Source organism: Ptychodera flava, chromosome 2 (assembly GCF_041260155.1).
Source record: "Ptychodera flava strain L36383 chromosome 2, AS_Pfla_20210202, whole genome shotgun sequence".
NCBI lineage: Eukaryota > Metazoa > Hemichordata > Enteropneusta > Ptychoderidae > Ptychodera > Ptychodera flava.
In genome coordinates, this window is record NC_091929.1 from 4,250,914 (window position 1) to 4,272,663 (window position 21,750).

Genomic DNA, 21,750 nt, shown 5'->3' on the forward strand with positions numbered 1-21,750 from the left:
AATGCAATATATAGTGAATATCTATAAATCTATATTCTTTTAACGCAAAATTGATAGAATGTTGAGTTCCTCAATCGCATATCGTTCGGCCGCTTGACAACGTTGTCTGCTATTGCGCCAAACTTGCTGAAAATGCGCTAAAATATGCTGTAACATACAAGCACCATTGAAACTAAAAGAAACTGCGTGCGTATCACTTATAGTACAAAACGAAAATTGTTGATACTTTCATGTAATCGACTATAATGAACTTATAGGATTGGTGTAAGAATATTTATGACGCAGATGAACACCCACTAGCGTTATGAATAATAATAAGTCGATTGCCACTGAGCCCTCCAGGCGTTCAGCTTAAGTAGTAACGTCTTAATCTCGGATGGAATATGTAATCACAAATAAAAAAACCTTTCCTTGCTTTGTAGAAGAATTATATGTACCAGTCAAATCCAATTGATGATATTCTGCGATAATTATTCAATATTTGATTCGATATTTTTAATTGAAACATTTGATTTTGGACATACGTCGCGAGATCATGATTTGCTGAACATATTATTCTACAAATGAATCAAGAATCGTTCAGAATAAAATATAACAAAACTTGTTCTTGCCATGCTTGTTCTACTATCATGTATATTTCCTCTTTCCTAGGATTGACTTCACTTACATTCAATAAAAGACTCTAGTGAATGAATGACACTGAAGTAAGCTAGCAATAGCAATAGATTCAACATAGGGAAATTGAATAGGAATAGAGTTCACATGCGTTTCCCCAATATGGATTAAATTTGATGGACGCCATATTGGAAAGGCGCCCTTTATGGTCACTTTGAGAAATGGTACCAGCATTAAATATATAAATACCTACTGAGAACAGTGCTTTTCATGTAACTTATTGAAATTTGCTCAGCAAACCATGGAACTGACATTCAAAATTGATTCCATGTATGTAAATTTCTATTTCTCATAAAGAGTTTAATTGCATAGTTTGTTACTGTTGATATTTTAAGAATAATTTTTACAAAATATATCATGCAGTGAGCACATACACACACCTGTTACATCTGTCATACAAGAAAGCACATTAGACAAGACAATATAGATATATTTATGTCCTTTAATACATTAAAACATTTTCTATTTCCACACAATCAACGTTTATCAACTTTATTTACATGCCACATTTACTTTCTGTATTCTTGACGACATCGCTATGATGGGATGGATGTATTTAATGTGATGGTCTTTCATCAATAATTCAATTTTCTTCCGGTCATCATCGGGTACACATTGGTAGTTACGCATTGAATCCTTGAATCTATGGTGAACGCAGTCAATCCCCTGTGCAGATAATAAGCCCGACCCTCGATTATTTTTTTATCCTTTCCAATACATGGCATTCCAAGACATGCAATTAGGGAAAAAAATTATTGTGGGAAAGTTGACCTGTAGTGGCTTAGAAGGACAAAAATACTGTTCCCGAAAGATAAAAACAAAGGAAATTTTGTATATAAAATCACATCAGCATCTCCATTTAATACATTTTCTGTCAGCACTGGAAAGAGTAACACATTTCACAAAAATATAAACATGCAACAAACAAAATGTGATATGCAACAATACTTATCTTCATTTTGAGTCATATGTAAGTAAAACATCTGCACAAATCTGAACAAAAACAATAACAAACGAGTAAGGTACAAAAATACAAAAATCTTATAATAAGTAACCCTTTCATAAGTAAGCATGCAAATATAGGTGTCTTGTCTATGTAGGCCAATGTTAACGGAACAACTGGATTGAGAAAATAAGATGTAAATGCTGCATCTGACAAATCATGTACATACCCAACCTATTGACTTCCTCATATGAAAACTCTCTCTTGACAGAGTAGATGTTATGACATATTGAAAATTGTGTGACAAGTGGTAGGTACTTCAACACAATTTGTCTGGCATTATTAAGTAGCTTGGGGCACATTCTCTTCTCGAGTACGTTAAGGCGAGGCTCTAGAAATGTCTTATGAATATGCAAATTTGCACTCATAAATATTCATGTTTCCACGAGCGCGCGCGCTCAGCATGATTCAACTGGATCGCGGACATGTATGACCATATGGTGTGCGAGTACTCGCGAGTGTAGCCTTCGAGGCTTCAGCTCACGTGGGCAAAAGACCCAAACGGGACATTTGGAACGGCTATTTATGTCAGCCAACTTTACCATTTCGGTCTTTAGCATATCAAGAGCCAACGAAGACGTATACATATTGAAATGAACGCAGTTTGACAAAGGACATTGTGGCTACTCCATCATGGTTGCCGCCCGGGGTTGCCGCCGTGCACATGTTCATTCCTGATGTGGCCCGTCACTTGTTTTTGCCATCATTCATCAAGGACAGACAGGGGTGTTTTGCAACAACTGGTTGTCACTACTCACGACATGTACAAATCAAAGTGAGACTTGAGTGGACACCGTGGGTCATCAGTATGTATTAGGGAGATGGTGCAGTGGCAAAGAATGTGAAATTTGACTAAACTTGAATAGCATAGTCACGCGACAGTGTAATCATCCCATAACTTATAGCACGATATAGACAATTGCCATCACCTCTGATTGAGACAAATCTCATATTGGCTTTTTGGGGAGACCTTCGGCTCTCCATGTATAATGTCTTTGCAAGGTTTGATGCTTTTTGACTTTTCTTTTTTGTTTTGATATTTGTCAGTGTATTTCTAAAATGTCAAGTTCAATTAAATATATAAAGCACGTAAATATTAAATGTTTATTGTCAATGCCTTCACTATCAATGATAGTTCAAAATACTTGCAAAGGTGAACTATGAAAAGCTCAGTATTTCTAGAGAGTATTCAGAAGGTACTGTAATTGGATATTTCAGAAGATTACTTTCAGAATGTGCTTTGGAATACAATTCAGAATAACAGACACTCACTATGTGAGATAATATTCTTTATCATACATGCTATGCCTGTATTGCCATTCTTCTATTGTTCAGACGGTACTGATATGAGCCCATATTTTAACTAGTGAAAATACGAATTATATTTTCACTGTAACCGAACTACTTACAGCGACGCGGACGCGTGACCTTCGCTGTATACATGACCTTCGTTGGTATATGTACATATAAAACAGCTGAGCGAATAAGACAAATGACAATCCGAAACGTCATTATGATTATGGTCAAAATTCTGTTGTTTGCAGTCACTTCATGGGCATTGCCCTTAGGCACAAGTACAGTTGTACCAAAAACATACAAACAAACGTATTGAAAATTTGTATAATTTGCCAACACCTGTCAATTCACGGCCGGTCCCGTGGCGGTGCACGGTGCAGTGTTTTCGTGTCGTCTACGCTGCTGAATATTTACACCATGGAAGTATCATTACAGCACGTAAAGATATCAGTTGACAGAGCATCCTGATAGAATCGGTTTACGACAATTTTCCTGTTGATGAGCTTAAAGTATCTGGGCGGTGAATTACATCGTTTACAGTTGTAAATGAGCCACGAAAATCCAACCGCACTGAAAATACTCGCGACAGACAAGGTTGAAGGTGCACATGATATTTCCGATTTGTACCTGTCAGTTCACAGGTCATGATCGTGTCTGGTGGCACCGATGCGGTGCGGGTTTCAGATACAATGTGCCATCTAGGGAAAGTCAAACTTTCGCTTCGGTTGTTAAAGGAAGTTTAGTTCTATTTTGGCAAGCCAGGAAGGAAAATATACGAGCAGACGACGGAAATACCTTTGAAATGTACTTTTATTCGTACAGCAACAAAATCACAAACGAGTTACGACACTACAGCTTACAGTGTACTCACTTCATGTTTTCACTAATCCGCTTACTGAGATGGTAAATTCGGCATATTTGACGTCTGGGAACATGTATAATTCTTCGAGATAAACTGACTGGTACGGGTATTATATCCACTGTATGTGCATTCATAGATGTCGCAGAGCTGCTTGCTCTGTGCATGCTCTCAGCTGTTCATACTCGATAAGAGTTTGAGCGTGGCGCGAGTATTTTGACCCGATTTTGGCGGCCTCATAACTTTCACGCAGGGATGAGGTTATGTATTAAAACACGAAAACACACCCATTTTGTGGACTCCCGCCTATGTTTTACATCCACCGTCATTTTAAACTAAAAATAAATCTTCTTCAAATTGTGAAAACCTGTGTCGACATCGTAATATTTAAATTGTTTGCTGTAAAAGTGCTCCATAAACCCTCCTTTGCAGTGGAATGGCCCAATAGCGGAATAATATCAAGAAGTGATACGGTTGTCATCACTCCTTAGCAACCAACTTTTTATAAGTACAGCCTGGAGGAAGCAAGGTCGATTTCAAGTTGATTTCGTTGCTAATTTCAGAGCGTCTGTAGGAAAACAGTCGTAACCAAAGCAACTCGTCAAAATACGGACACATCACTCGAATACGACGCGGTATCGCCCAAACTTCGTGTAATAACCCCTAAGTATATTCCAGAACAGTACTTTCAGAATGTGCTTTGGAATACAATTCAGAATAATATTCAGACACTCACACTGTACCAAAAAGCACATTTAACAGGGTAGGCAAAGTACCAGGCAAAATATGTCAAAGTAGCATCTTTGAACACATAATACTTCCTGCTTCTCTGTTCACATTAGTACCTTTTTCACATCTTTGACTACCTACGTGCAGGAGATATAAGTACCACTTTTGCTTATTATTGAAAAGGTAAGAAATATGTGAATATGTGTCTTACTTTCTTTCAGCTTTCACATACAGGCAAATTGTCCTATCTTTAAGTACTTATACTACTCCACAAAGGAACTGATGGTATGAGATTTATATAGGCATAAAATGTTGGATAAAGGAAGTCCTATACCTAGCATATTCATGGCATAATCCAACCCTGTAAAAGTAGTACTTGTAACTTTATACACAGAGCGAACAAGTATGGACAAATGTGGTCATTTATTTGTCATGTTTTAGCCTAGATAAATGTTGTCAAAATTAAAACATTTGTCAGCATATAGAAAGCAGCTACTTTCAGTGTTCTACATTAGGGGGGTTTAATTTGGGCAAAGATGGTCATTTATTCTTTGTATTTTAGCCTAGACAAATGTTGTCAAAATTAAGACATTTGTCAGCATATAGAAAGCAGCTACTTTCAGTGTTCTACATTAGGGGGGTTTAATTTGGGCAAAGATGGTCATTTATTCCTTGTATTTTAGCCTAGACAAATGTTGTCAAAATTAAGACATTTGTCAGCATATAGAAAGCAGCTACTTTCAGTGTTCTACATCAGGGGGGTTTAATTTGGGCAAAGATGGTCATTTATTCTTGTATTTTAGCCTAGACAAATGTTTGTCAAAATTAAGACATTTGTCAGCATATAGAAAGCAGCTACTTCAGTGTTCTACATAGGGGGGTTTAATTTGGGCAAAGATGGTCATTTATTCCTTGTATTTTAGCCTAGACAAATGTTGTCAAATTAGGACATTTGTAGGCATATAGAAAGCAGCTACTTTCAGTGTTCTACCTTAGGGGGGTTTAATTTGGCAAAGATGGTCATTTATTCTCTGTATTTTAGCCTAGACAAATGTTGTCAAAATTAGGACATTTGTAGGCATATAGAAAGCAGCTACTTTCAGTGTTCTACTTAGGGGGGTTTAATTTGGGCAAAGATGGTCATTTATTCTCTGTATTTTAGCCTAGACAAATGTTGTCAAAATTAAGACATTTGTCAGCATATAGAAAGCAGCTACTTTCAGTGTTCTACATCAGGGGGGTTTAATTTGGGCAAAGGTGGTCATTTATTCTCTGTATTTTAGCCCAGACAAATGTTGTCAAAATTAAGACATTTGTCAGCATATAGAAAGCAGCTGCTTTCAGTGTTCTACATCAGGGGGGTTTAATTGGGCAAAGATGGTCATTTATTCCTTGTATTTTAGCCTAGACAAATGTTGTAAAATTAAGACATTTGTCAGCATATAGAAAGCAGCTACTTTCAGTGTTCTACATCAGGGGGGTTTAATTTGGGCAAAGATGGTCATTTATTACTTGTATTTTAGCCTAGACAAATGTTGTCAAAATTAAGACATTTGTCAGCATATAGAAAGCAGCTACTTTCAGTGTTCTACATCAGGGGGGTTTAATTTGGGCAAAGATGGTCATTTATTCTTTGTATTTTAGCCTAGACAAATGTTGTCAAAATTAAGACATTTGTCAGCATATAGAAAGCAGCTACTTTCAGTGTTCTACATCAGGGGGGTTTAATTTGGGCAAAGATGGTCATTTATTCTTTGTATTTTAGCCTAGACAAATGTTGTCAAAATTAAGACATTTGTCAGCCATATAGAAAGCATCTACTTACAGTGTTCTACATCAGGGGGGTTTAATTTGGGCAAAGATGGTCATTTATTCTCTGTATTTTAGCCTAGACAAATGTTGTCAAAATTAAGACATTTGTCAGCATTCCATTAGCAGCTTCTGGTGGTCAGCTGATACCTCAGATAAATGTCAAACTTGTCACAATATATATCATCATCCCAATAGCAGCTACTTTCAACCTCTGCATTGGCCAAGGGAAATGTTACGAGCAATCCTGGGAAATTTGGGGGAAAAGTTTGTTAACTCTAAAAGTCACCCATAAGCCAGCACTGCACGTGGAAACTCCCATCCATCAGACATACTCACTACCAGGCAAAAGAAAATTAAATCAATGTAAAAAATTTAATTCAAAGAAAAATCATTGGCAATCTTATTACAGAAATCGTTTGACAAATAAATTATGGCATTAAAAAATGCTCAGTAAAAAAGGTTAGGCAATAAATAAATAAACACGAATAAAGCGAAACAGCAACACCAAGAAGGGGGCCGTGGTGATCAAAATTAGCCAACATACGACTCTTTCACTGCCCAAGCAGGTGCACCATCAGGCACCGGCCTGCTTGAAGCTGTCCCATCCCTCCTATCGTGAATGAACCCACCCCCCATTTTAGTTAATCTTCTTTCGTGACGCTTGTCAAGCAGTGTGAAGGCTTCGTTGACAAATTTGATCGCCACAGCAGTTGCCTCCTTCTCAATGGCTTGGCTTTCCTGGAGACAGCAGGTCATCATCTGAAGAAGAAAACTCAGCAAATGAGTCAGTGTCCTCGCTTGACATATAAAGAGTACTCATAACCACTTTGAGCTTTTCTTTCTTTTCTTCCTCTATTGATGAGCACTTTTTGAGAACCTCACGTCGCCTTATTAATTTCTGGAAGAAAAAAATATATATATATATAAATCACTATTCCTGATTAGTTGTTTATTATCATCTGATGATCACAAACCAGCATGAAACTTGAGTAATGAGGTTGAAGGTACAATTTGAAACTGTAATTATTATTCTGTACAGACAGCTTGAATTCCCTACGTAGACAACACAATAATGTATGGCAGTAAAACTTTATATATCATTCCAAAAGTAAGACTGGCTTCGGATACAAGATAACTAAAATGCGCACAAACAATAAAATGTCTACCTAAGTACATTACCACTTTGGAATTCTCATCATTGACAGAGATTTCAAATTGTTAGCATTTGTACTTTGAATCCATGTTACTAATGCCAATAAGAAAAATAAATTGTCTCATTACCTGCTGCTTTCTTTGCCTTCTGGCTTGTTTGACTCTAAATGTGGCAGCCTTGCCTGAGGTCTCTCTCTTCTTTTCTTTTCTTTTCGTGAAAAAGTATGTCCTCATGGCAACTAAGAAGAGTTGAGACAACTGGATTAATACAAGGGAAACATACATTTTGAATATGACACTGTGATATAATGTCAACTGAAGACCCCATCTATATTGAATACCCTTTTCAAAGCAGCACAATAAAATTATGCATGAAATAAATATGGTGAGAACATAGTATTTGTAAGACCATGAAATTGCATATTCAATCCCGGGCTTTGTGATCCATGCAGCAACTGCAACATCCTTGATCCCAACAAGGTGAATGGTTTATTGATGGTCATAACATACAACAGCGATGATACAAAGGTATTTCTCCAATTTATTTGATGTAGCCTGACTACTCGCAAATATCATAAGAGTAAACTCACCCTGAATAACTGCTTCATCATCATTTAGTTGACTTTTAACGGCTTTCTTTATTTCTTCGTTCACGTCTCTATTAACTGGGTGACCAAACCTGAAAGAAATAATTGGCAACAGTCAGACCCTTCCAAACAGTACTAAAACAAAACATATCAAGCTACATTCCATTCTTTAGTGGTAAGATCATTCATTTTGGTGGCATTTCACAACTTTACATCTCTATAGTTTATATTTATAGTCAATGATACTTGCATATGTTAGCAAATTGTTTGGCAAACACATGAGGGACATCATGATTAAAATACTTACGGTTTACTTGTGTCCCACTTCTGTTCATTTTCAACAAGAGCATTGTACACATCGTGAACCGCTTTCTGCAAAAAAAAAACAACAGACATGAGACTTCAGTTCAACAGGATTGACTTCTTCACACATGCTAATCAAAGACAATGTATTCGCCAGCAACAAATGTCAAGGGTCTAAAAAAACAACAGGATTGGATGAAATATGTAAATAATCAGCTGTTTATTCTTCACACATGATAATCATCACAATAAACATTCCCAGGCAATATGTTCGCCAGCACAGTAAGTGTCAAGGGTCATGTCTGGAATTAGTCGAATTCTGTAAGGGTTCTAGACGTTTCGGCACCAAGACGTTTCGGCCTCCCAAGTCCTTCCGGCACTGCTCAGAGATATCTGAGGGAACTAGTGCTGGAGCGCAATGTTGCACATCCAAGCACTAAAAAGTAGTGTCAAATAAAATTCTTGTATATCATGCTTCACTTTGTGAGAATATAGTAAGAGACCGTAAGAAAAAAACCTTCATATCATTTTCAAATCTGTGACACAAGTTTATCGATAGCAATAGCCGCCGACACGGCAAATGTTTAAGAGCGGTGCCAAAACAGCACGGCAAATGTCACACAAATGCACATAAAAGTACTGGTCAGAACGCAAAGGTCACGCTTACGATTATGACGGGTCAGTCAATTACTAAATAGTTTGAAAATCGAAACAGGGATGCCGAAAGGTTTTGGGTTACGGTGCCGAAATGACTTTGGGCCGAAAGTTGTGAGGCCGAAACAACCAGTTACCTTCTGAAATTATTCACGGTATGTTTGGTGGTTTGAGATTAATGCTCCAAGGTACGGAACATACTGATATCGGTGATTTATTCTGACGCTTGCGTACCCTACTGCAACTGTAGCAAAAATAACAGGCGACCACTAATTTGTACAAGGAAAAACAGGGTTACTCAGAATGACCAGTTGCCCATAGCAATGTCCCACATTATAAAGTAAACTTTATCACGTAAATTCCTACCTTCACTTTCACGGATGGCCGTATCTTCCTTCTAGAGTTAGTTTCGTTTGCAAGTTTTTCTTCTAGCAGCTGTTGCTTCTTCAACATCTCTTCCTGGTTTTTTAAAAGTCGTTGAAATTCGCTTCTGCTGATCGTCATCAGTTCGTCTTCCATACGATCGCAGCTACGACTTGGTGAAGACGACGTCGACTCGCTGGTAACTTGTGGTGACGGCATGTTGTTTGCGGAGATAACAGTTGTACACGATGTCTGCAGAACTGATTATTTGTATTTCCCGCATCGTCGGCGCTGCTTTTATAGAAAAAATCGCGCAATGACTTATGGGTATACCCTCGTACCAAAGATTATTTCTGTATATACTTACAAAAATTGTGAAAATGTGACCTCATCTTCATTGTTTTGGTTCCAAATACAATAATTTAACTATGTTGTAAATTCATAATTTATATAAAATCTGGAGTACCTCCACAGCATACTCTTGTGTAACTTTTTATGAGTGAGTCTTTCTGGCAGTGATCGAGGATGAATGGTTGGGTACTTCCGGTATCTGCCAACGCAACGACGGTCGTACAACGCTCGCTCTGCAAACTCGGACCCGCCAAGTCACTTGTCGTCGCCAGTCAAATTGTTACCACCTCGATTTTCAAACCGGCTCTCTCTTGTTAATAAACGTCATGCATTTAGGTAAGCTATTAACTGTTCATGAACTCTATTGTCTAGTTGTACTGTAGTGTACATTAAGTGAGTGACTGCTCTGTGACTTGTGTTTTTTTCTGGTCAGAAATGGGTGACATTCATGCCGTAGCAAACCCCCGGTTGTACCAGACCAAAAATCGAAAAGGGTTGTTGAGAAACATACTCATTTATGTTTTGAGAACGGTCGTTCTGAACAATTTATGATCGTTACCACTTGTCGGACATTTCCGTAGCTGTAGCCAAAATGTACATGTATTTCCGTTGTGTGTGTTCCGCCCTTGCGACGTCGAGCTGGCTCTGCGCGACAGGGCTGTGTGTTGTTGTTGTCGGCGAGGCATGGCACTGAACAACACACAGCCCTGCCTCGCAGAGCTAACCTCGAGGGAACATTGAACACTGACCAGACAGGGAATAACACCTCATGCATGGCATCTTTACCTAGTCTCGCAACTATGGCGATAGTGGTCAATAGTCCGGCTTTTGCTTCGACGCCTCCGAACTTTACTTTTCGTACACCCAGGACCGGGCAATGGGCATACCGGGCATGCATGTAGCAGCACGGAATGCCTTTGGTTGGCTTGACCGTGCATAGTAAAACAAAGTTTGAGAATTAGACAAATTCAGTTTTTTTTAAGGGAGAATCGTTGTCGCTATTGCGTATTAGCTTTAGTGATATTGTTGTATTTTGTTGTATTGTGTTTGCATTTTCAAATTGTCACGAGTCTGGTAATACTGTTTGCAAACCTGTAACGTTTATTTGCCCAGTAGGAAACATCTCTATGTTGTGACTGCTGGACAGACCAGTCATAGAATTTGAAATTTCCAGTCACGTTTCAAATTAAATTTTGCAAACATTCCAATAATGCAGTACAGAACTGTACCTCACATTTAAAAAATTCATAAATGTTGGCTTAACTTCATTACAAGCATTTCTTGTGTGCATGTTGCTTAGGCCAAAGTAATGAAATTCTTTGTTTTGCGTCCCCACCCGCGTAGGTTTTTAAGGTTTCATGAAAAACACACACAATGTATTTGAATAGGAAATTTTAGGACATGACCGCTTAGCTTTTCTGAAATAAAATTTTGTTACAATTTTTTATTTGCTGCAATCAAATTACATTGTGTTAATTTTCTTGTGTGTGTTTTTCAGCCGCTTAGACGCGTACATTTTCCCATTTTGAGTGGACGCAAAACAAAGATTTAATTACTTTGGCCTTACATATAAAGTTCTGATATGAATGGTTGTTGCATAATTTAGTTTTTTTTTTCTTTCAGCGAGATCCATGTGATCAACCAGCATTTCCAGTGAGGTGATCAGCTGACTTGTCTTCAATTCTAAGCACTATCAAGTAGGTAAGTATACATGTTCATTTAGAAACCACAGTTATGGTTTGGTAAAATAATATTTTGCACACGGGAGATTGTCCTGGCCCTGTTGAGACCCTTAGAGTTGAAGTTACCCAGTACTTTGAAATCAGGACTCTCTTTTGACTTGTGCTATCTCAGGTGGACAACTTCCTGTCATGTTTGTCAACTCATCAAAGGTGTTATGCATATCAATGTATAGATGACTTTGCTTAGATCAGAAAAGAATGATCTCTTATTTCATACTCTAAAGCCTATAAGTGGCCACCTCTGAATACTCATGGCATCGTACATTGTAATAAAATTTTGTAAGCTGTGTTCTTGTGAACGGTGCAAAATCATCCATGCACCAAATACTTCAGGGTTCCTGAAAGACAATGCATACCTAGGGCAAGCCGCAAGGCAGTTTGATTTGTTTGTTGTAATGTGTGGCCTGAAGTTATTTTGTGTTAAACTGAAATGATGCATGAATTTTACAGAAACTACGAGCCAAAAAATTGATTTATTTGTGAGGTTGTAGTGTAACAATTTCAATTCAGTGTTTCATTGATATTTATATGTGTACATTGTGTATAGATAAAATTCTAATGAAAATAGCTGTTTCCTGATTTCCTTTTTTTTCAATTTCTTTCAGTGAGATCCATGTGAACAACCAGCATTTCCAGTGAGGTATTGTGCCGACATTTGTCTTCAATCCTAAGCACTATCAAATAGGTAAGTAAACATGTTCATTTAGAAACCACAGTTATGGTTTGGTGAGGTAAATTTTTGCAGATGGGAGATTGCCCTGTTGTTGAGCCCCTTTGAGTTGAAATTACTCAATCTTTGCAATCAGGACCTCTGTTGACTTGTATAATCTCAGGTGGGCACCTTCCTGTCATGTTTGTCAACACCTCAAAGGTGTCAAATGGTATATTGAAAAAATGCATATAAATGAACAAGATAAGCTATGGCCTGCATTCTTGATGACTTTGTTCAGATCAGAAGAGAATAATCTCTAATTTCATACTCTTATTTGTGAGTTTGTTGTGTAACAATTTCAATTCAGTGTTTCATTGATATTTATATGTGTACATTGTGTATAGATAAAATTCTAATGAAAATAGCTGTTTCCTGATTTCCTTTTTTTTCAATTTCTTTCAGTGAGATCCATGTGAACAACCAGCATTTCCAGTGAGGTATTGTGCCGACATTTGTCTTCAATCCTAAGCACTATCAAATAGGTAAGTAAACATGTTCATTTAGAAACCACAGTTATGGTTTGGTGAGGTAAATTTTTGCAGATGGGAGATTGCCCTGTTGTTGAGCCCCTTTGAGTTGAAATTACTCAATTTTTGCAATCAGGACTCTCTGTTGACTTGTATAATCTCAGGTGGGCACCTTCCTGTCATGTTTGTCAACACCTCAAAGGTGTCAAATGGTATATTGAAAAAATGCATATAAATGAACAAGATAAGCTATGGCCTGCATTCTTGATGACTTTGTTCAGATCAGAAGAGAATAATCTCTAATTTCATACTCTTATTTGTGAGTTTGTTGTGTAACAATTTCAATTCAGTGTTCCATTCATATTTATGTGTGTACATTGTGTATAGGTAAAATTCTAATGAAAATAGCTGTTTCCTGATTTATTCATTTTTTCATTTCTTTCAGTGAGATCCATGTGAACAACCAGCATTTCCAGTGAGGTGATCTACTGACATTTGTCTTCAATTCTAAGCACTATCAAATAGGTAAGTAAACATGTCCGTTTATAAACCACAGTTATGGTTTGGTGAGGTAAATTTTTGCAGATGGGAGATTGCCCTGTTGTTGAGCCCCTTTGAGTTGAAATTACTCAATTTTTGCAATCAGGACTCTCTGTTGACTTGTATAATCTCAGGTGGGCACCTTCCTGTCATGTTTGTCAACACCTCAAAGGTGTCAAATGGTGTATTGAAAAAATGCATATAAATGAACAAGATAAGCTGTGGCCTGCATTCTTGATGACTTTGTTCAGATCAGAAGAGAATAATCTCTAATTTCATACTCTTATTTGTGAGTTTGTTGTGTAACAATTTCAATTCAGTGTTTCATTCATATTTATGTGTGAAAATTGTGTAAAGGTAAAATTCTAATGAAATTAGCTGTTTCCTGATTTTTTTTTTCATTTCTTTCAGTGAGATCCATGTGAACAACCAGCATTTCCAGTGAGGTGATCTGCTGACATTTGTCTTCAATTCTAAGCACTATCAAATAGGTAAGTAAACATGTTCATTTAGAAACCACTAAGGGTTTGGTGAGGTAAATTTTTGCAGATGGGAGACTGTCCCTGTTGAGCCCCTTAGAGTTGAATGTATACACATGTAGGCAGTGGTTGCCCACTGGGAAAGTATGGATAGCTTCCTGTGATCTCCGTCAACACCTGAAAGGTGTCAAATGACAAACTGCATTATTAGCAAGAGAGGTATGGGATATACATGGCTTTGTTCAGATCAGAAAAGAATATTTATTTGTTAATACTAAAGTAACCTTCGGTGGCCATGCACTTCTGGTATTTGGTCAATATATGTCTTAGGGGCTTAATCAGTGGCTAAGCAGCTCCACATTGTTAAAAGCTTGTGAGCTGCTTCTCTGCAAAACTTGTCCAACCTGGAAATACCTTCCACTTTTTAGCTCCACTGTCAGCAATGCAGAGCTTTTCAGATAGGCTGGTTGTCCGTTTGTCATCCATCAACAATTTCAAAATTGCCACCTTCTCTGAAACCTTTTGTCCAATTGTTTTGAAATTTGATGTGCAGGTCAATAGGGGGACCTTAGTTAGGTTTTGTCAAATGGTGATGAAATTTGTATATGTTTATTTGAAGGGCAATTTTTGCAGTTTTTAGTAAAAAAAAACGTTTTCTCTGAAACCGCTTGTTCGAATGCTTTGACATTTGATGTGCATCTCTGAGGGGTAACCTGGGGGAGATTTGTTGAAATTGCAGTGAAATTTGCATATTTGTATTTTTTTTGGAAATTGTTTCCTATTTGAGTCAAAAACAAAATTATTTTGCGCAAAATTGCTTGTACAATTGTTTTGACATTTGCTGTGTAAGTTTCTATGGTTAACATAGGTAAGATTTGTTTAAATCATGGTTAAAATTGCATGTTTGTTATTTGAGGGCAATTTTGTGTGTGTAAAAATAATTCTTGTTATGAAAACACTGGTCAGCCATTTCAATTGATTGAAATGTAACTACTCATGCAATCATCTATACAAGTGGCAAGTATTTGCAAAACAGACAAGTTTGTTTAATTTATGTGAATTGCCATCACATTTTACATGGTAGTCAACCTGACTACCATTTTTGTGCATCTGATAGTCAGAACAAAGAAGTTGGTAGTCAGTGGGCCTCTGACTACTGATAATTTTGAGTTCAGGCTGCAACAAACTGATTATGAATCCACCTCTCTTGGCCCATTTGGACTTATTGAGAGCCAGTGATTGTTTGATTCATCTTTGAAATTCATAAAGACTGCCAAATCTGACCACAGAACAAAGTAGTTCAAACCAGTGGCACACCTCTGAATTTTCACTTGATATGCATATTCAAATAATAATATGACAGTAGAAAACTTGATAATGCACAATAGATGTCCATAAATCTCCCAACTTTCTACATAATCTGTGTTCAATCATTGTCATGATTAGATAAATGTGTATGCTCTTTTGCATTCACCAACCCTCAGTCACGTCCAATCCCGGGGATTGAGATATATATGTCTTTAATTAAATTTATGTTGCTTCAGTATCCACACAATCTACAGAATGCCATCTATAATTGTGCAATGTCAAAAATGTTAAATTCGTGTTCAGGAAAACACCCTAATTAGTTTATGTTCAAAATGAACTCATCTATGAAAGGGAAAGAGCCTCCACAGCTCACATCAGTGTTTATGGTGCATAACTTTTTTTTCATTATGGATATGTGTTCACAGTCATGCTTGTAAGGGGAATCAGGGCTCGAAAATTCTCGCCGCCCGACGCCCGTGACAAGTGAATTTTGAGTCCGGGCAAGTGAAAACAACATTCTCCCAGCCCGACGGACAAGTGAATTTCAATGAGGCCACTGTACGTACGCGCTGCCACTCTCTCTAGTTCTTTGAGTGTACCGCTTTCGATATGGCCGGCTGATAAAATAACTCTGTTCTGCTTGGTTACAAAATGGCAAAATATTGACGTCTTTGCACGCTTTTATGTTTTTTCTTCTCATGAAATCATGTCACGATGCCTCCTCAATAGAAAACTACAGCTTTACAATAAAATGTTATAAGGTGTTGAAACAATTTACCCTCCTTCCTACAAAGTTGCAATGTATTGAACAATTTACTCTCTACAAAGTTACAAATTCCCTGGTACGTGAAAAAACATTGTTGCTGTTCAATACTGCAATCAGGGTCCCTCTCAGTCCCTCATGGACGGACCATACTACAATACATCATGGATGTATAGCGACCGTGAATACACTGAGGCTTGGCTTTGCCTGTGTGAGTCCCGCGTACCAAAGTCCTTTTTAGTCCAAGTTTTACCTACATTGCTTGAATGAAAATTTGGCCTGCAATTACTCAGTTTGATAGTAAAAACCATTATTTTAAAGGAAACTTTCACAAACAGAGTCAGAATACAAGGGAAAAGGAGAAAAACTTGAGGTTTTCTGAAAGGTCAAATCTGGGTCATCTTATGTGATGTCATGATGAAGCCCCTTAAGTACACAATTATGGTGAAAAAGAAACCACCTAGGGAGGTCTAATAGGTACAATCTTATGATAAAAGGTAATTTCTTGCTTTCCAATTTAATGGCATTTAGCTTGACTACCAGTTTTAAATTAAATTTTATTAACAGTTATGGCAAAGGGAAATTGTCAACAGTAGTTGCAGTAAGCATATCCATTTCAAATCATCACATTAATATTTCTGCAGATTCCTCCAGTTTAATGATGTAACAGTGAACATCACCAGACATTTCTTGATGATATCAAAATATCAAATGAAAATGTTCCTGGGCTACAATGTTATCATTATCATTAAAACTATTACTACTCTTTAAAACATTGGGAAATGAATTGAACAATATCATTGTGTCTTGTTTTCAAGGATTTTGACCTGACCCTTTTTGTCTCAAGAAAAATACTTATGCTGAAGATGCTATTGAGCCTGCTTGATCACAACTATGACACAACACCACAATACTTGTATCTACACTGTCACAATGCTACCAAATACTTTCTTCTGCATAGAAAATTTGTATTTGTGTGGCTAACAAAACCTCATAAGGAGCTTGTAGTGTATATGTATGATAAGTTGTCATACTGTGAACACTGACTCAATGCTGCAGAAGTATTCTGTATCTGTGGTAATATACACTTCACATTGCTACCTGATTTTTAGAATTGCCCCCTAATTATTTCTTGTGGCAAAAGTTTACCACTAGAAATGAATAAGTATTTCAATCCCTTCAATGTCATAAAAACACAGATAATTAATGTAATAAAACTAAACAAATATTTCTTTAATGTAAAAACTATCATGAACAACATACAAAACATCTTGATTTGTAAAATTAGAAACTCCTGAATGCCGAGAAAGCTGTTGCTACACTTGAGATCATAAACTGTTTAAAAGTTGCTCAAAGTGGCTACAAGAGATTTGGCTAATGAGTTGGCTAATCATTTTGGTGACTTAGGGGAACCCTGCAGTTTATGCACATACCACGTGGTAGCAATAAACTAAATGATACTGAAAGTTTTACATGGGCACAATTTGACACAACACCGTTGGCCTATATACTTACCCTTGGTGCACCTACCTGACTTGCCTATTTAACACAAGGTACCAGGTCATGATGACACACAATGACAATGTACCGGTGTTGTTTTATTGAAATACATTACATGTCCCCCCAAAATTTAATTTGTCCCCATTAAGACCTACTATGGGTCACTGTGTCCCCATGCTAGCAAAAGCTGGCTGAAACACTGTGCATGTATACGTTACATAAGATATTATTTTTGATACACAGACTAAGGACACAAATTTATCAGTAAGTTACAGCTACTGTTTCTTTACAATGACATGAATAAAACTGTACACATCTACTCCTTAAATCAACTGAAATTCAGGGCAAGTGAATTTTTCTTCCGGACAAGTGAAATTGAAAATTCACTTGCCCTATGGCAAGTGAATTTTTAAAAAATTTTTCGAGCCCTGGGAATACTTTTGTGCATCAGACATTAACGGATGTGTGCTTTTTATGATTTGATACCCATATTTAGTGTTATAGGAAAGCTATGATGAGAAATTTTGGCATAGTACACATTATATTCTTAACTTGCATACGTAAATAGTGTGTAATGTGTAATAAATGCACTCTCAGCCAAATGACAACCCCAATCAAGTATGGCAGAACACAGAATTATTTTGTGTAGTCAGTGTTTTGCTCTCATAAGGCACTGTTTCTCTTTGCTATCAGATGGCACTGTTACTCATTGATTTCAAATGAAGAAATGCAGACTCCTTTCCCTGTTACAAAGTATTTGAAATGCCAGCTTGTACAATAGTACAATTTGGCATCTAGCGGTCAATATGTTAGTAAATTTGCAAAAAAATTGTCCAAATTACGATAAAATTATATTATATTATGATGTTACTTAGTATCAGCTTGTAATCCTCACATTTAACTTACATGTTTTTTTTTCTTATATAGTGATCGAATGGATTCTAAAAGAAAACACTGTCCACACTGTGATGAGGAGTTGGTAGCAAAAGTCTTTAAGCGCCACCGCAGACAGTTCTTCAATGAAATGTCGAACACTTGGACAACAGTTGGTGATATTAAACAAGAAGAAGATGAATCACTAGATGTTGGTGACATTTTATGTGATATCACTGACTATGGTGACCACAACATCTCTGATTGCAATATCTTTGAGTCTTGCATGGAAAAGAACTCAGAAAGGCCAATTCAAGAAGAGAGCATTAATGCTTTCTTGGAAACCTTAGAAGATGAAGATCAAGCATACTTCTGTGAGCCTAGTGAGGAAGAGGAGAGGGATTCCTTGAGCAATCAAAGTAATTTTGAGATTTGGGACACTGTAAAGGACAATGAACTGAATGAAGATTTTGTTGAACAATTGGACTCATCAAATCTCTTTACTGCCGTTTTAGAAGAGGAGTCACATGACCCAAGGTTATTGACTCTTGCCAATTGGTTCTGTCTGTTTTTATCTTACCTATGGTACTTCCACAATTTGACAGAGACATGCATGTTATTGATACTTGGTTTTTTCAGAATGATGTTCTGTTTTCTAGGGCAAATATTCCCATGCATGGCTGACTTTTCTGTTCTTTTGCCAGAGAGTCTATACAAACTGAAAAAAAGAATGGGGTTAAATGAAGATAAATTCACGAAATTTGTTGTTTGCCAAAAATGCAGTTCAATTTACAAGTTTGATGATTGTTACAAAAAAGTTGGAAGTCAAAACATACCAGTTAAGTGCAAATTTCAAGAATTTCCTGCGCACAAACAGAAAAAGTTCAGGCAAGCATGTGGAGCACCTCTACTGAAAGAGGTAGAAATCCAACTTAAGAAACGTTTGTACCCATTTAAGGTTTACTGTTACAAATCTGTCCTGCAATCATTGTCAGACCTTGTTAAACGAGATGGTTTTGTTGAAAAATGTGAATTGTGGCGAAATCGCAGACCATCTCCTGGTGTTTTGTCTGATGTGTATGATGGGAGAATTTGGAAGGAGTTTCAAAGTGTAGAGGGCCAGCCATTCTTAAGTGTTCCCAAAAATTATGCAATGCAGTTGAATTTAGATTGGTTTTGCCCATTCAAACATCTTCCACAAGTGTTGGAGCATTATATTTGATCATTCTCAATTTGCCACGAGCAGAAAGGTACAAAAAAGAAAATGTGATTCTTGTTGGGTTAATACCTGGTCCACGGGAGCCTACATTGAATATTAATTCATTTCTTGAACCTCTGATTGAAGAACTGAAATTACTGTGGTATGAAGGCTTATCTTGTTCTGTAATAGAGTCTGGAAAACAGGTGGTATGTAAATTTCATGCTGCCTTGGTAAATGTTGTGTCAGATGTTCCCGCAACAAGAAAACTGTGTGGTTTCGTAGGGCATATGGCAAAAAAGGGGTGCTCTAAATGTGAGAAGGAGTTCATCACAGGAAGCTTTGGGGAAAAAGTCAACTATGGTGGTTTTGAACCAGCAAACAACAGACACAATGCACGTCATCGTAAACAAGCAGAGGAGACTGATCAACAAATGTCAAAAAAAGATAGGGATTCAGTTGTGTCAGAGTATGGTGTACGGTATACATTATTGATGAAACTAACCTATTTTGACTGTGTTAGATTTCATGTGATTGATCCCCTTCACAACTTGTTTCTGGGTACTGGCAAGTACATAATGAAAAATGTATGGCTAAACAAGGACAAACCAAGAATATCAAAATCTCAACTTGAGATCATCCAACAAAAGATTGACAGTACCAAAGTTCCTTCAGAAATGGGAAGAATGCCGTTAAAAATTGCTTCAAATTTTGGTGGGTTTACTGCTGATCAGTGGAAACACTGGATCACCCTTTTTTCAGTATTTTCACTTAAGGGCATTTTGTCGGCAAAAGAGATGGAAATGTGGCGCTTTTTTGTAATGGCTTGTCGACTTCTGTGTTCTCCTGTGATAACTTTAAGCAATGTTGCGAAAGGCCATTCTTATTTAATGAAGTTCTGTCGCCAATTTGAAAAGATATATGGCTCAGAAAAGGTGACACCAAATATGCACTACCACACCCATTTGGTTGATTGCATTTTAGATTATGGACCAGTTTATTCTTTCTGGACCTTTCCATATGAACGTTATAACGGAATACTTTCCGATTATTGTGCCAATCATAGATCTATTGAGATAGAAATTACGCGGAAATTTCTGAATGAAAAGCTCTTACACAATATGCTGAAACCAGCAGATTACCAGGATTTCAACTCTTATTTTCCACTATCTTGTCAGGAAACTCCATCTGTAAAGTCTAATACCCAAAGAGATATTGATAATGAAGATTCAGTGGGACTACTAGGTCAAATCTCAATGGGACACGCTGATTTTAATTTGTCAAATGCACTGAAAACAATGCATTTATTCAACATAGTTGGACCTATTTGTATGGACTTCCTAGAACCGTCATGGGTCAATCTAAAAGAGATGTACAGGGTAGTGCTTGGAGAATCTGTCCTGCAAACTGTGAGTGGTTACATTAAGCGATCTGCAGCAATTAAAGTAGCTGATAATGTACTAGGTTCTGAAGACTCACGTTACAGGAGATCTTCACTTGTTTTAGCACGGTGGTGTACACTGGGTGGCAAAATTGACTTTGACAATGGCCAACTTAGACCAGGCATAGTTGAGTACTACTTTTCACAGTGTGTAACTGTTGGTGGTAAACCAGAAGTGTTTATTTCAGCCAAGGTGCGATGGTTTCAGCGACACCACAAAAGAGATTACTACGGTGAACCGGTGGAGGTTTGGTGTAGGGGAGCCTATGAAATGTCTGGTCCTGCATCTTTTATTCCAGTCCAAAAAATTCAAAGTAAATTCATAGCAGGTTTTGATACTATAAACAGAGAGAAAGTGATGTGTGTCATTCCACATCCAGTAAAACTCTACATGTAGTAACAATGAAATATGTAACCTTTGCAGTGTTTTACTGCAGTCAAATTAAACATGTATGGAGGTGATTGAACTCTAATGTTTAAATTTCTTGTAGCTAAAACTAGTAAAAAGAAGGTAATTTGCCATGTAAATCTATTTTCATGTATATATACTACTATTTTTGTTATGAAATAAATGGTCCTCTAAAGTTGTACTGAAATTATTGTGTTACATGTTTTTCTTGTGTGTGTGTGTGTTTAAATTTAGAGATTAATTGCTGATTAAAGGGACAAAGTTTCTCTTTTTTACCCTTTTCATGTATTTTGTTTGATATCAAGAGATGCTCCTGTTGTTTGACTACTTTAAACATGCTGATATATTGGCATACTGTACAAATCTCTTTTCTGCTAATAGACAGACAACATCTAACCATTCACTGAGAAATAAAAGGTCTGTACCAGATATCCCATTGTAGGATATACTTTCATCAATGGATGAGACTGGATAGGCAACGTTACATGATGTTTATTCCACATATGGCTTGTAATGAGATCTCAGAGTGTGGAT

The 21,750-nt window shown here is 37.1% G+C and overlaps 2 protein-coding genes across 7 annotated transcripts; one reads left to right on the top strand and one right to left on the bottom strand.

Annotated features, from left to right (window-relative positions):
• Positions 1 to 6,727: 6,727 nt before the first annotated feature.
• On the bottom strand, positions 6,728 to 9,757 carry LOC139151734 (regulator of nonsense transcripts 3B-like). Its single transcript, XM_070724711.1, has 5 exons — positions 9,437 to 9,757; positions 8,421 to 8,485; positions 8,117 to 8,205; positions 7,656 to 7,765; positions 6,728 to 7,272 (listed from the first exon to the last, which is right to left on the bottom strand). Exons 1-5 carry the CDS (start codon positions 9,650 to 9,652, stop codon positions 7,096 to 7,098), a joined length of 657 nt encoding a protein of 218 aa, XP_070580812.1. The 5' UTR covers positions 9,653 to 9,757; the 3' UTR covers positions 6,728 to 7,095.
• Positions 9,733 to 21,403, top strand: LOC139151706 (uncharacterized). Of its 6 annotated transcripts, XM_070724671.1 has the most exons (7): positions 9,733 to 10,120; positions 11,408 to 11,485; positions 12,132 to 12,211; positions 12,641 to 12,720; positions 13,151 to 13,230; positions 13,657 to 13,736; positions 18,223 to 21,403. In XM_070724671.1, exon 7 carries the CDS (start codon positions 18,230 to 18,232, stop codon positions 19,388 to 19,390), a length of 1,161 nt encoding a protein of 386 aa, XP_070580772.1. In that variant the 5' UTR covers positions 9,733 to 10,120; positions 11,408 to 11,485; positions 12,132 to 12,211; positions 12,641 to 12,720; positions 13,151 to 13,230; positions 13,657 to 13,736; positions 18,223 to 18,229; the 3' UTR covers positions 19,391 to 21,403. The 6 variants fall into 6 exon arrangements, 4 of the variants coding, with proteins under 4 accessions (XP_070580772.1, XP_070580780.1, XP_070580790.1 ...); XR_011556479.1 differs by lacking the exon at positions 12,641 to 12,720; XR_011556481.1 differs by lacking the exon at positions 12,132 to 12,211.
• Positions 21,404 to 21,750: the final 347 nt, after the last annotated feature.

What these genes read in the sequence shown, in the direction of transcription:
- LOC139151734 (XM_070724711.1), bottom strand. Translation starts at nt 9,652, where the DNA reads ATGCCGTCACCACAAGTTACCAGCGAGTCGACGTCGTCTTCACCAAGT. An exon ending in GGCCATCCGTGAAAGTGAAG is followed by an intron (nt 8,486 to 9,436) that starts GTAGGAATTTAC and finishes TTTTTTTTGCAG; the next exon opens with AAAGCGGTTCACGATGTGTA. An exon ending in GAAGGCAAAGAAAGCAGCAG is followed by an intron (nt 7,273 to 7,655) that starts GTAATGAGACAA and finishes TTTTTCTTCCAG; the next exon opens with AAATTAATAAGGCGACGTGA.
- LOC139151706 (XM_070724671.1), top strand. Translation starts at nt 18,230, where the DNA reads ATGGATTCTAAAAGAAAACACTGTCCACACTGTGATGAGGAGTTGGTA.